Raw genomic sequence first — 11,905 nt, forward strand, 5'->3', positions numbered from 1 at the left:
GAGAGAGAGAGAGAGAGAGAGAGAGAGAGAGAGAAAAGAGAGGAAAAGAGAAGAGAAGAAAAGAAAGAAAATATCTATGGGCTCATGTATTTAAATGCTTGGTCCCCAGCTAATGTAACTGGGAAGGATTAGGAGGTGTGGCTTTGTGGGAAGAGGTTATGTACTGGGTATACACCAGGTCCAGTCTAGCTCGCTGCCTGCTGTCTGAGGATGTAAGCTCCTAACTACTGCCTATCTGTCAGCATATATTCCCCACGACGATCATCCTGGACTCACCCTCTGAAACTGTAAGCAGGCCCCTAATTGAATACCTTCCTTTATAAGTGCCTCGGTCATAATATTTCATCACAGCAACAGAACAGTAACTAAGACATGCCCTGTATTGTTTAATACCTCACTACTGTTCTGTTGTCATGGTTGCCATGAATTGAACTGAACTGGTATGTTACACAGACATGTTTTCGTCCTCCATTTGGTCCTCAGGGTTCTTGTAGACAAACTAGCACCTTCCCTGTATCCCATCAGAGCCTACACATACCTTCCATACCTGAGCCAACTCCAGGCTGTCCATCTGACCTGTGCCCCTTCTGCCATGTTCACTGCCTTGTTGCGTTCCTTGACCCTCTAAGTTCATTGCTGCTGTAGGTCACCTGTCCTCAGTGCTGTTTCCCTGTTCATGCATCTCCTGCATACCAGACTGCCCCGTCTGCTGGCTGGCTTGGCTCCCTACTGGGTTTGGTGACTGGGAGAACAGCAGCCCTTCTAAATCCCAACATGAAGCATGTAGCTGCTTCTAGAACTGATAAACAGATAGACACAGTACGGGGACACACAGAGGACCAACTGGGTAAAACTACCTCAGAGCTGCTCTTGGGAAGTCAGGGTTTGGACTCCATGGCCACATAGGATCCTCCTACTCAGACATGCTGTCCTATGTCTTACCCTATCTGAAGACAGCACGTGCCATCTGCTGAACGATTACCCCTAGGTCTGGTTAGGATCAGTGTCTTTGCAGCGGGGTATGCCCAAGGGGTAGAGGAAAAGAGGGGAAATGCTGAGAAAGGCCTCCAGAATCTCTCATGTGGAAGAAGCCAGGACCCCTTTATTTTGAGAACATCAGAGGAAGACATAAGATCTGGAATTTTTAATCTTGTTTGGGTTTACAATGAAGTTGGTGGCTGGCTGGTAAAGCTCTGAAGGGTTGGAAGAGGCCCCGCCCCCAGGAGCAGGCAGAACAAAGGCTTTAGTCTGAGTAGGTGGCTGGCAGGAGGCAGAGTCTGGCCATCCCCAGCACCAGTCCCAGCTCATCTGTGGGTCTGACCTTTAGAGGGGCAAGTGTAGCTGGGAAGACACGGCTGCCATCTGTGGGGTACAATGGTGCTGCAAGAGCCCTAGATTGGTTCCACCCAGAGTCTTAGAAAAGGTTCTAGAACAGGGGAAGGCAGGAGGCACTGCAGCAAACTCAGGTCCACAGGCCTGGCTGGGCTAGGACTATAGTGGTGAGGGAAGATGAGCTTCAGGGCTAGTTACTGACCTGGCCTCAAAGTGTTAGGGTCAGGTCAGCCCCTCCCACGAATCGAGACTGGATGCAGGTCACCTGAGGCAGCTGTGCCTGAAAGTGTCTGACGGCTGCCATGTTGATACCAGGACACATGGCCACGTCCAGCACTCGAAGCTGCTTGCATGCCTGCCCAATGGTATCCAGGGTTCTACAAGGAGGCCACAGGATGAGTGCCAGCCAGTGTGAGACCAGAGCCCAGCCCATGGCTTATGGCTCCACCTGCTCACTGCAATGCCACCAAACACTTACTGCTCTGTGAGCTGACTACAGCTGGACAGGTTGAGATGCTGCAGCCTTGGCCACAACCTGGCTGCCTGGGTCCATCCCTCGTCACTGAGGCGGCTGCAGTGACTCAATGTCAAGCGCTCCAGGCTAGGACATCCCTTAGCCACAGCCACCAAGCCTGTGTCTGTGAAAGCTGGCAACAAGCTCAATGATAACTGCCTCAGCTGAGGGAACTGGAGCACCTGCAAGAATACGGATAGAGAATGGCCCCAAAGCCCCAAAGCCTGGGCCCCTTCCAGGTTCCTTGCTTGTACCAGAAACCGAAGAGAGAGGGACACCAAGCACAAAGTTGGTGGCCTGATCCCCAGCACCAGCCCTAATGTCCTCAGTTTAGTCACACCTTGGCCAAACTGGCATCAGTCAGCTTACTGCAGGCTGTGAGGTCCAACTCCTGCAGGGCCTGAAGCATGAGCAGGGAGGAGCCCTGTGGCTCAGAACTGGGCTCCTGAGGGTCTGGGGCCTCGTTTTCCACCTCTTGGTGTAGCTGTGGGAAGAAACCCCTGCTTCTCAGGTTCTTCTTAAGTTTTACCAAAGATTCAGGACACGAAGAGGGCAGACTGGGCCAAGGTCACCGCGCCCTCCCTAACTTTAAGGATCTCATACCTGGGGACTTAGCACAGGCTCATCACTTGGCTCCTTCAACCCCAAAAGCCCCCAATCCTGGAGCTCCTTGCACCAAGCCAGGCGCAGGACTGACAGGTGAATGAGGTAGGCGCAGATGGCCTGCATGGTCTGGTTAGTGAGGGCCATGCAGGAGGACAAGTCCAGCACCTTGAGGCTTGGGCCCAATGCTGGGATCATGGAGAGCACCGAGGCATCCTGGGAGGAGGACAGAGGTTAGGATCAGCAGCGTGGGCATCCACGCTTGTCAGGGGTCACCAGATAAGGTTCCTCGGCCAGAGGGCCCACAGAGAGAAGCAACACAGTTTCAGTGCTGCTTGTGAAAGTTTGGAGTGCACAGGGTGGGCTGTGAAGGCGGGGAGACCTCCAGGGGGGCAGTGAAAGGCAGCGTATGGGTGGGTGGTACAAGGAAGACTGTGGATAGTTTAAGGCTGCTGCTAGCCCTTGCTCCCAGCCCTGTTGCAAGGATGTGCTGAGGCAGCACTCTAACCACAGCCCACTGGACCAGGAGTGGAAAGGCGAACCGATCAGATGTGTCTCCTGTGGAATCTGAACCTTAAGTGTTAGCCTGCCACCACCATGAGAAGCTGAGGGCAGCAGGAGCTAAATGCAGAGCAGAGAAGCTGGGTGCAGATGCAGACACCTGCGGAGGCAGGTGAACACTAAGAGACACTGGTGACAAGAAATGCTTAGTGGCCAAGGAGTGGTTAGGGAGAAGAGTTGCTTGCCATGAAATGAAGTTGACATAGGATTTCAGTCTGGAATGTTCTTGTCATAGTAATAGGTTAAAGGGATAACCCACACAAGGACCAACTGACATTCTCAGACAGGAATGTCACCCATTGGGCAATGCTGAGACCTATGAAGGCTCTGACTTCACCCAAGAGGTGACCCTGCAGCTCTCAAGTGATATTACCCACCCCTGAGCCCTGTCTGCTGAACATCTTCTTTGGTACAGTACAACACAACACCGATGTTTTGGGTGGGGAGTTCTCTGACTAGCCCTGGCTGACTTGGAAATTCTTTGTAGACCAGGTTGGCCTTGAACTCAGAGACTGGCCTGCTTCTGCCCTCTGTGCTAGGGTTAGTGGTATGTGCCACCAGTCCCCGAGTTGCCAATCACTCATTCTTTGTAGGCTTCCTCCACCTAGAACTCACATACGGGGTAGGGTCAGCTCATGAACCTGGCCTGTGAGGGCTGTAAAGGCATTTGCCATCTGTCCTCTTCCTGTCCACGCCTCAAATTCATCCCTAACTACTATGTCTGGGATGCCAACACCGGGTAGCCTCTCCCTGGGGCACAGGCCTAGCTCCCTCAGGTGCCCTATGCAGAAGGAGGGAAGCAGCTCACCTTCAGTGAAGAGCAGTAAGCCAGCCTGAGGGAAGCCAGTGCACGTGGAGCTCTGCGAACTGAGCCTAGGACCTGGGCCAGCTCCCGACCGCTCACCAGACAGCATTCAGCCATGTCCAGGCTCTGCAATTCACGCAGGGCCCCTAGGGCTGCACAGCCTGCATCTGTCAGTCTCTGCAGTTTCTTCAGACTCAAGTGCCGCAAGTGGCGTAGGCCTCGGCTCACAGCCAAGAGTGCCCCGTCGGTCAGGTCTGAGCAACCACTAAGGTCCAGGGAAGTAAGACCAGGCTGCTGGCGGCACAGGACGGTCACAGCCTCTGAGGAGAGGTCTCTACAGCTGTGCAGATTCAGCTCCTCCAGCTTCAATCCAGTCACTTGGCCCAGGGCTTGTAGGGCCTCAGGTGGCAAACCGGTACCACTGAGGTCTAGGGCACGCAGCGTACCAGCTCGCTCCTTGATGAACTTTAGCAAGTTGTGGAAGGAAAGCTGGGAGGGAGAGGAAACCTGGGGGCTGATGGAGCCCCAGGTTGGGCTTAACTCAAAGGAAAGATGGCAGTAAGCCAAGGAGAGGCGCTCCAGGCTGGGGAAACAACTACTGAGATGGTTGAAGCTGAGGTCAGTCAGGTCACGCAGGCCAGCCAGGTTAAGATCACGGAGGCCACTCAATGCCTCTCGGACACACTGTGCTGTCTCGGGCTGGGCCAGCAGAGTGCCTGATGTGAAGAGACTGTTGCAGCCACTGAGGTCAAGCGAGCGAAGGACTGGGCATCCCAGGATCAGGGCCAAGAAGGACGCCTCTGTGGGGCTACCCCCACCCAGGCATAAGCTTTCCAGGTGTGGGCCTAAGTGGTAAGCAACAGACTGCAGTACCTGGTGCGAAGCTGCCGAGCCATCCAGGTTGGTCAAGCTGATGCATGAAATGCCCCTGAGGCCCAAACTCTTGATGGCTGAGAGTGAGGCATAGGACACGGGAATGTTGTAGCGCACATTTGTCTACAGGGTAGCAGTAAGCCTGAGGTTAGATTTCTAAGAGGATGAAGACAGTCAAGAAAGGCCCTTCTACAATGAGCACCCATTCCTGGTGTGTGTGTGTGAGTGTGTGTGTGTGTGTGATGTGTAGCTGAGGAGGATGTAGGCAGGAAGTGGGAACTGGGAAGGGAAACAAAGCAGGAAGTAGGAAGACAAATTATGCTGGCATTTGGAAGAAAACAACTATTGGGCTAGCAGGAAGCCAAGTGAATGACCATGCTAGATGCCCACAGAGGGACAAGAATAGTGTGGAAAGTGAGCTGAGCACAGGAAAGCTATGATCTCCAGGACACCCAGTGATGCCTTCATGGGGTGAGAGGACACAGGATGCTGAATCCCAATCTTTTAGATCAATGAACCCAGTCAGGCTCTTGACATTAGTAACCAGCTTCCTCAACTTTCTAGAGAGGACAGAAACAGCACTGAGTGGATTAAAAGGCAGAAGAGCAGCAGATGTCACTCAACTTCTTGGGATCCAGGTACCAGGGCACGGGATCTCTCTGGAATACAAATGGAATTAGCACTGAACCTAGTCCCCTGGTGGCCCGAGTGGCATGAGTACTTGCAAGTAGTGTAAGCAGGAGTGTGCTTGCACATGCATGTGCATGTGTGTACTCTAACATGTGTAGCTGTCTGGAACACCTGTATCACATCTCTGCACGGGGCAGGACCTAGGATAAACCCCAGACAAGCCAAGAACATTAAGCTGGACTTGCTTAAAAGAGAATAAGGAGCTCATGTTTGGAGTTGGGGCACAACACAGGAGTTCAGCTCGGGTTTAAGATGTGACAATATGATGGCTTAGGCAGGAGTCTGGGAGCAACCAACTAAGGGAAATGTTCTTGTAGACCCTTTCCTGATCTCACACCAAAAAAGGAGTTAAGGGGAAGTCAGTGCAATCTGCATGGAATTGATCCGCAGTGGGAGAAAGAACAGCCGAGTTCCAAAATCCTATCCACGGGCTTGGGGATGCAGCTCAGGAGGAGAGGATTTCTAGCTTGTGTGAAGCTGAGCTGAATCTTCAGGGAAAAAAAAAAAAATCACCTAGTCCATTCTCCCTCCTGTTGCCTAGGTAGCAGGAGAGTGGTTCTTTAAGAAGGCGTTAGTTCTAGCAACATGGTTCTGATGCAGGAAAGCTGAGCTCTGGAAAACGCTTACCTTTGTCAGTAACAACAAAACACCCCTGTTCTCTGCGTCCCTCAGAACACAGCCAACAGAGTGGAAAAGGCAGTGCTGAGGAGCAGCAGTCAGCCCTGCAGATCTTAGCAGGGTCCTCCCAGCCCACCCAACCCATCCCTAGGTAAGGGGGAACAGCTGGCTTCTTCCTTAGCAGAAACAGCCTCCATAAGGAAGACCCAGGAGCTGGGAGCTGAGAATGTAACTCAGTTGGTAGGACAGATGGTGGTCAAGCACAAGGCCCTAGGTTCGATGCCCTGCATTACAGAAACCAGGCATAGGGATAGATTCCTATAATCTCAGTGTCTGAGGGTTAGAGGCAGGAGAATCAGAAGCTCTTGGTCATTTTTGGCTCCATAGCAGGTTTAGACATGGCTGGGCTACAGGAAACCCTGTCTCAAAAAAGGGAAACAAAACAAAACAAAACAAACCAGGGACCATCTCCCGATCTTTCTCAGAGGAATCAGAAGCTGGCCAGCATCTACTTCCTGATCCCACGTCTGGATTGTGTTTTTTCCCTGATCCCTGAAGACGAGCCCTCACCACAGGTCCCAGGTCTCTCTCTCAAATTTAAGGAGAGCTAGGGGAATTTCCCAGGGTGACAAGCTGGGGAAGGAGATGAAAACTTCAGAGAAGGCAGGCTGTAGAAAGCCACCAAGAAGCCCTGTACACCATGTGAATCAGTCTAAGGTCGAGTATACCAGAACTGGAGGCACTATGAGCAGCTCAGCTGCCGGGCAGTACACACCCCACCACTCATGTGGCTCAGGAGCCTAAGAGCCACTCCGTGCCAACAGCTACCAGGACATAGGAGCTCAGCTGCCCTCCCTTCCTGAGAGCCTAAGCAGCCAGGAATGTTCTGCCATCTTAAACTACCTCTCTGTGAACAAGATGGACAAACAGCCAAGAGAGAACATTGGCAATCACCCCAGGGTGCAGTCCACAGCTGGCAATCACCCTAGGGTGCAGTCCACAGCTGGCAATCACCCTAGGGTGCAGTCCACAGCTGGCAATCACCCCAGGGTGCAGGCCACAGTTGGCAGACACAAGGCAAACAGGCAGGGTCTGGAACAGGGTTTTCCAGCTTCTTGAGGAGAGAGACTTGAGACCATACCTGGTCCCTGTTGGTTTTTCTGTTTTGCTTTGTTTCAAATTGTCTTGAGATGAGGTCTCAGCTCAGGCTGTCCTTGAACTTACTATGTAGCAGGAGATGACCTTGAATTTATCTTAGCTTCCACTTCACAAGTGCTGGGATTATAGGCCGGCATCAGTACTCTTAGTTTACATAATACTGGGAACCCAGCCCAGGACTTTTTACTAGGCAAGTACTCAACCAACTGGGCCACATCCCCAAGTGACCCCTGACCTTATTCTTAGCTAGGTTATTCTTAGCCAGGCCAGGCAGCCTAGAGCACTTTATACAATGGTCACCCTGCTCCTGATGTCAGCTGGAGAGAATAGGAGGGGGTGAAAGGGCAGTCTTTAGAATATTTGCTTCTTTGAGGGGCAGATGCAAGCAGGCTTCCTGCGTTCTGGACTTCGGCTTTTCCAGGCCCTAAGAAACTGCTTTTGGAGGCTCAAGGGAAGATTAGAAGGGTACCCGCTCTAGTCTCAGCCATCCTCCCACAGATGACAAGTGAGCCCTGGCCTCCTTTCCCCACGTTAGCATCTTACGAGCAATTGCAGTCGCTTTGGAAATGCCCACTTTTAAGAACGACAAGTACCCCTTGATGTTGGAGGGAAGGGCGCACCTGGTGAAGTCTCACGGTGAGAGAGAGGCTTGTGTACAGGTTTTAAGGGCTCTCTAACAGAAGACTCCTCCCATCTGCTTGGTTCAGGAATCCAAAAGCTAAGGTACTTGCTTTCCGTGCAGTGACGTACAGCCCTGGTGCTCAGGAGTCCTGGTCTCAGGAGCAGCTAAGTACTCTGGCCAGGAGGACCGCAGTGGAGAGACTATGCTTCACAGTGACCTACCCAGTGGTGGCCGCCAGGACTTCCAGAGCAGTAGGCAGAACTTGGGAGCATCTGGGGCCCTTCCTGTTTTATTTTTTGGGGTGCATTAGGATTAAACACACAAGACAGGGAGGATTGGGGGAATCAGAAGTCATACAGTCCATGGATCTTACCCTGGCTTGGCATGATCTAGTCCCAGCTTAGCTTTAGTTGGCTTCTATCTCCCATGGCACCAGTAGCTTATGGAACTGCCTCCTGCTCTACCTGCCTACATCTGGGTCTTAGAGGGCAGGCTCTGTAGACTACTCTCTGGGATATAGTACTAGTGACATATAAGCAGTGCCTTAGATGTCTGAATACCTATAGCTTGGCCTTCCACTGTTCTTGGCCTAGCAGGGTCTTTGTCAACATGACCTGGAGTTCCCAGGTAGCAATGCCAGCTCTACAAGAGTAGCCACTAAGATCTCGGCCCCGAACCCTAGCCTTCTCTTCCTTCCTCCTTGCTCTTCCTATCACATCTCGCCTGTACCCAGGAGCCTGCCCACTCCCTCTGCCCTCTCCTTCCCTGCTGGACTCTATGAGACCTCTTTCTCCCGAGGGCTTGTGTCCTCCTCCCTCATGCTGCTGTGCCCATTCTTCCTGTAGATAACAAAACCAGCTGCTTACTGTGGCCTGTGCTGGAGATAACGGAATACTGCTGAGGAAGCCATGGCTTTCCCTATCCCACCTCTTCCACGTCTCCCTTTCCGACGAGCCTACCATTTTCTCCTGCTTCGGGGCTGCTCTGCATCTGGCCTTCTGAGAAATGGCTGTTCTGCTTCAGAAGCAACCAAAGCATCAGGAACCCCCTCCTTGTTTGCTAGCTGCTGGCTCCTACCTCTAGCTCCTAGTCTTTCGGTTCTGAAAGTCCTTTCCTCTGCCTTGCTAAGCTGTGGCACCTCATCTCTGGGAATTCCACTGGTTTTGTCTTTCTATTGATCCTTCCTTCGGGTTTTGTTTTGAGGGGAAAGAGTCTGACTATGCAGTTCAAGCTGGCCTTAAATTCACTATGAAGCCCAAGATGGCCTTGTGCTCATAGCAATCCTTTGCCTCAGTCTCCTGAGTGTCACGGCACCTTTCCTCACCTCTCCAAATTTTCCCCCTTTTCCCTGGGAAACACATGGGGACACTCAGATCCACTGTCTGGCCACTTAGGTCCCCTCTGTCTCATCTGCTCACTCCTTCCTGCCAGCATCACTCATTCCTGGTCACAGCTCTCTTCCTGCAAGTCACCATGTGGGAGCTTCTCTGTACCTCTCTCCTCTAGAGTGTGTCCCGCTTACTACGCTGCCTGCTGGGGAAGGGCTGTAGCCATTAACCTTGCCATTACATCTAATGTAGCCACTGGCTCTCCTCTCCAGCTCTCTTCAGCCTGCTTCTCATTGGTCTCTCTGGAGTCATCTACATACCCATACCATAAAGGAGTAGGTTCTACCTGGCAACACACACATGTACCATCTTTGTCCTCTCCCATGTGCTCCATTACACTGCACTTCATCCTTTGGGACAATACAGCTTCCCTCCCCCTTCCCTTCCCTTCCCCTTCCCCTTCCCCTTCCCCTTCTTCCCCTTCCCCTTCTTCCCCTTCCCCTTCTTCCCCTTCTTCCCCTTCTCCTTCTCCTTCCCCTTCCTTCCCTTCCTTTCCCTTTCTGTGGTGGATGAGTGTGGTCTAAGTGCACGAGTGAGGGTGGATACGTGTGGGAGCCAAGGGAGGACTTTACATGCCACGCTTTACTCCCTGGAGACAGGGTCTCTCACTGAACCTGGAGCTCAGCTGGCAGCCAGCAGCCCCGTTGGTTCTCTTATCTCTGCCCACTACAGCACTGGGGTCACAGGAGTGGGTTATATGGGTGCTAGGGATTTGAACTCAGTTCCTCATACTTTCACACCAAGCACTCTTACCCACTCTACTGAACCATCTCTCCAGTCCTATCTTTCTTTCTTTTTGCTGTTTTAGGAAACAGAATCTTGCCCAGGTTGAACTCTGACTTGCAACCCTTCTGCCTGAGTCTCCCAAGGGCTGAGATTATAGACATGTTCCTTCATGCCTGGTCCAGCTACTTTCTGATCCATATTATTTTCTTCATCCAGACATTAGAGATTAACTGCTTCATGCCACTCTCTTAGAAACCCTGATAAAAAATGTCCAAATCTGAATCCACCATCTACCCCTGAATACATGTCTCCTCCTGTACTCTTAACTCCCTTGATCCAAGTTACCCCCTCTTACCACCTGTCCCTTCCACTCCATTTCCTCCCCCTACTGACCATATCCTACTGGGCATGGTGATACCCCTTGAACTCCTGGCCTTCCTGCCTCTCCTTCCACGTGCCAGGGTTACAGGCCTGTGCCACCACACTCAACAGGACAGCTCCTGCCCATGAACTTTGTGTTGCCAATCTCTCTAAGGGACTTTAATGATCCTCTCAGCAGTGTAAATGCTCTCCAGGCTTGCTCTGCTCCTTACAGTTTTCCTTGAGGTGGAGCTACTCAGATTTGGAGCTTTTCTTCCATCCACCTTTTCCCAGTTTCCACTTTTTTCCAGCTGAGTTCAACTAAAAGCCAGGGCAGTGTGCATGCCAGTCAAGCCTCCAGCACTGAGCTACACTCCTCATACTTCCCCTTCTCCAGTGACAGTGAGCCTGGGTGTGCTGCTGCCCACACCTTCCCCTGAACGTCTCACACAGATATTCAACTATCAACTGAATCTCGTCATCTGGATATTTCACACTTTAAGTAAGTCCATGACAGCAGACAGACCATCCAATGACAGGCTCCACTCACATATACACACTTCATATGTCACAGAGGTTTCCGACCCAACAGGGAAGATACAAATTATGTAGGAGCTATTTGAAAACCAAACAGATCAGCTTCATACTGTATCACATAAAGTTTCATGAATGAAACCTAATTCTCACCAATAAAAGTTCAAGCCAATCTGGGCGTGGTGGCTCAAGTCTGTAACCTAAGCACTTAGAATGCTGTGGCTCATAGATTGCTGAGTTCATGGCTAACCTGGGCCACATTGTGAGACATTGCCCCCTCCCCCAATTAAATGAAAAAAGAAAACAAAACATTAAAACCATAAAACAGAAAATTTATTTTTATTGAACCAATCACTACTCTAAAAATCAGCCATATTCTTTAAAAGAATAAAAATATGAGCATGCATTGATGAAATCACTGGCGGCCAAGGGATCTTTTAAGTAACCAATGAAGAACGAACATAGTAGCTTAATATTGTACCTCATATGTAAACACTGATATCTACAAATAAAATGAAAGAGCAAATAGGAATATATTTTAACCAATATATAAAGAATCAATCTTTTGTTTTGTTCTTCTGTTTGTTTGTTTGTTTGGGACAGGATTTTTTCTCTGTGTAGCCCTGGCTATCCAGGAAATTGCTCTGTACACCAGGCTAGCCTTGAACTTAGAGATCCGCCTGCCTCTGCCTCCTGAGTGCTGGGACTAAAGGCGTGCACCACCACTGCCCAGCTAAAGAGTTTATTTTTAATATATAAAAAGTTCATGGGCTGGTGAGATGGCTCAGTGGGTAAGAGCACCCGACTGTTCTTCCGAAGGTCCAGAGTTCAAATCCCAGCAACCACATGGTGGCTCATAGCCATCCATAACAAGATCTGATGCCCTCTTCTGGAGTGTCTGAAGACAGCCACAGTGTACTTACATATGATAAATAAATAAATCTTTAAAAAAAAAAAAAAAAAAAAAAGTTCATACAAGCAAATTACTAAGACCCTACCAGTTAAGTGAATAAAGAACACAAATAGCTAATGAGACAAAAAGAAAAATTTTAACTTCATTGATAACTAAATCAAAATTAATTAAGTAAAAATTAACACAAGCTATTGTGCTCTTTCTTTTT

At 50.6% G+C, this 11,905-nt stretch overlaps 1 protein-coding gene across 2 annotated transcripts in view; it reads right to left on the minus strand.

Annotated features, from left to right (window-relative positions):
* Positions 1-994: 994 nt before the first annotated feature.
* LOC110337726 (leucine-rich repeat-containing protein 29) overlaps positions 995-11,905 on the minus strand; it is a 14,902-nt gene continuing 3,991 nt past the window's right edge. The window contains exons 3-7 of one of the 2 annotated variants that reach the window (XM_029532690.1): positions 3,819-4,765; positions 2,450-2,665; positions 2,187-2,330; positions 1,811-2,028; positions 995-1,709 (exon numbers count right to left, since the gene is read on the minus strand). In XM_029532690.1, coding sequence (XP_029388550.1) covers positions 1,541-1,709; positions 1,811-2,028; positions 2,187-2,330; positions 2,450-2,665; positions 3,819-3,932 — 861 coding nt within the window. In that variant the 5' untranslated portion in view covers positions 3,933-4,765 and the 3' untranslated portion in view covers positions 995-1,540. Of the gene's footprint in view, positions 1,710-1,810; positions 2,029-2,186; positions 2,331-2,449; positions 2,666-3,818; positions 4,812-11,905 lie in introns of both variants that reach the window. The other variant, XM_029532689.1, reaches the window with a different exon arrangement.

This window comes from Mus pahari, chromosome 20 (assembly GCF_900095145.1).
Source record: "Mus pahari chromosome 20, PAHARI_EIJ_v1.1, whole genome shotgun sequence".
Lineage (NCBI taxonomy): Eukaryota > Metazoa > Chordata > Mammalia > Rodentia > Muridae > Mus > Mus pahari.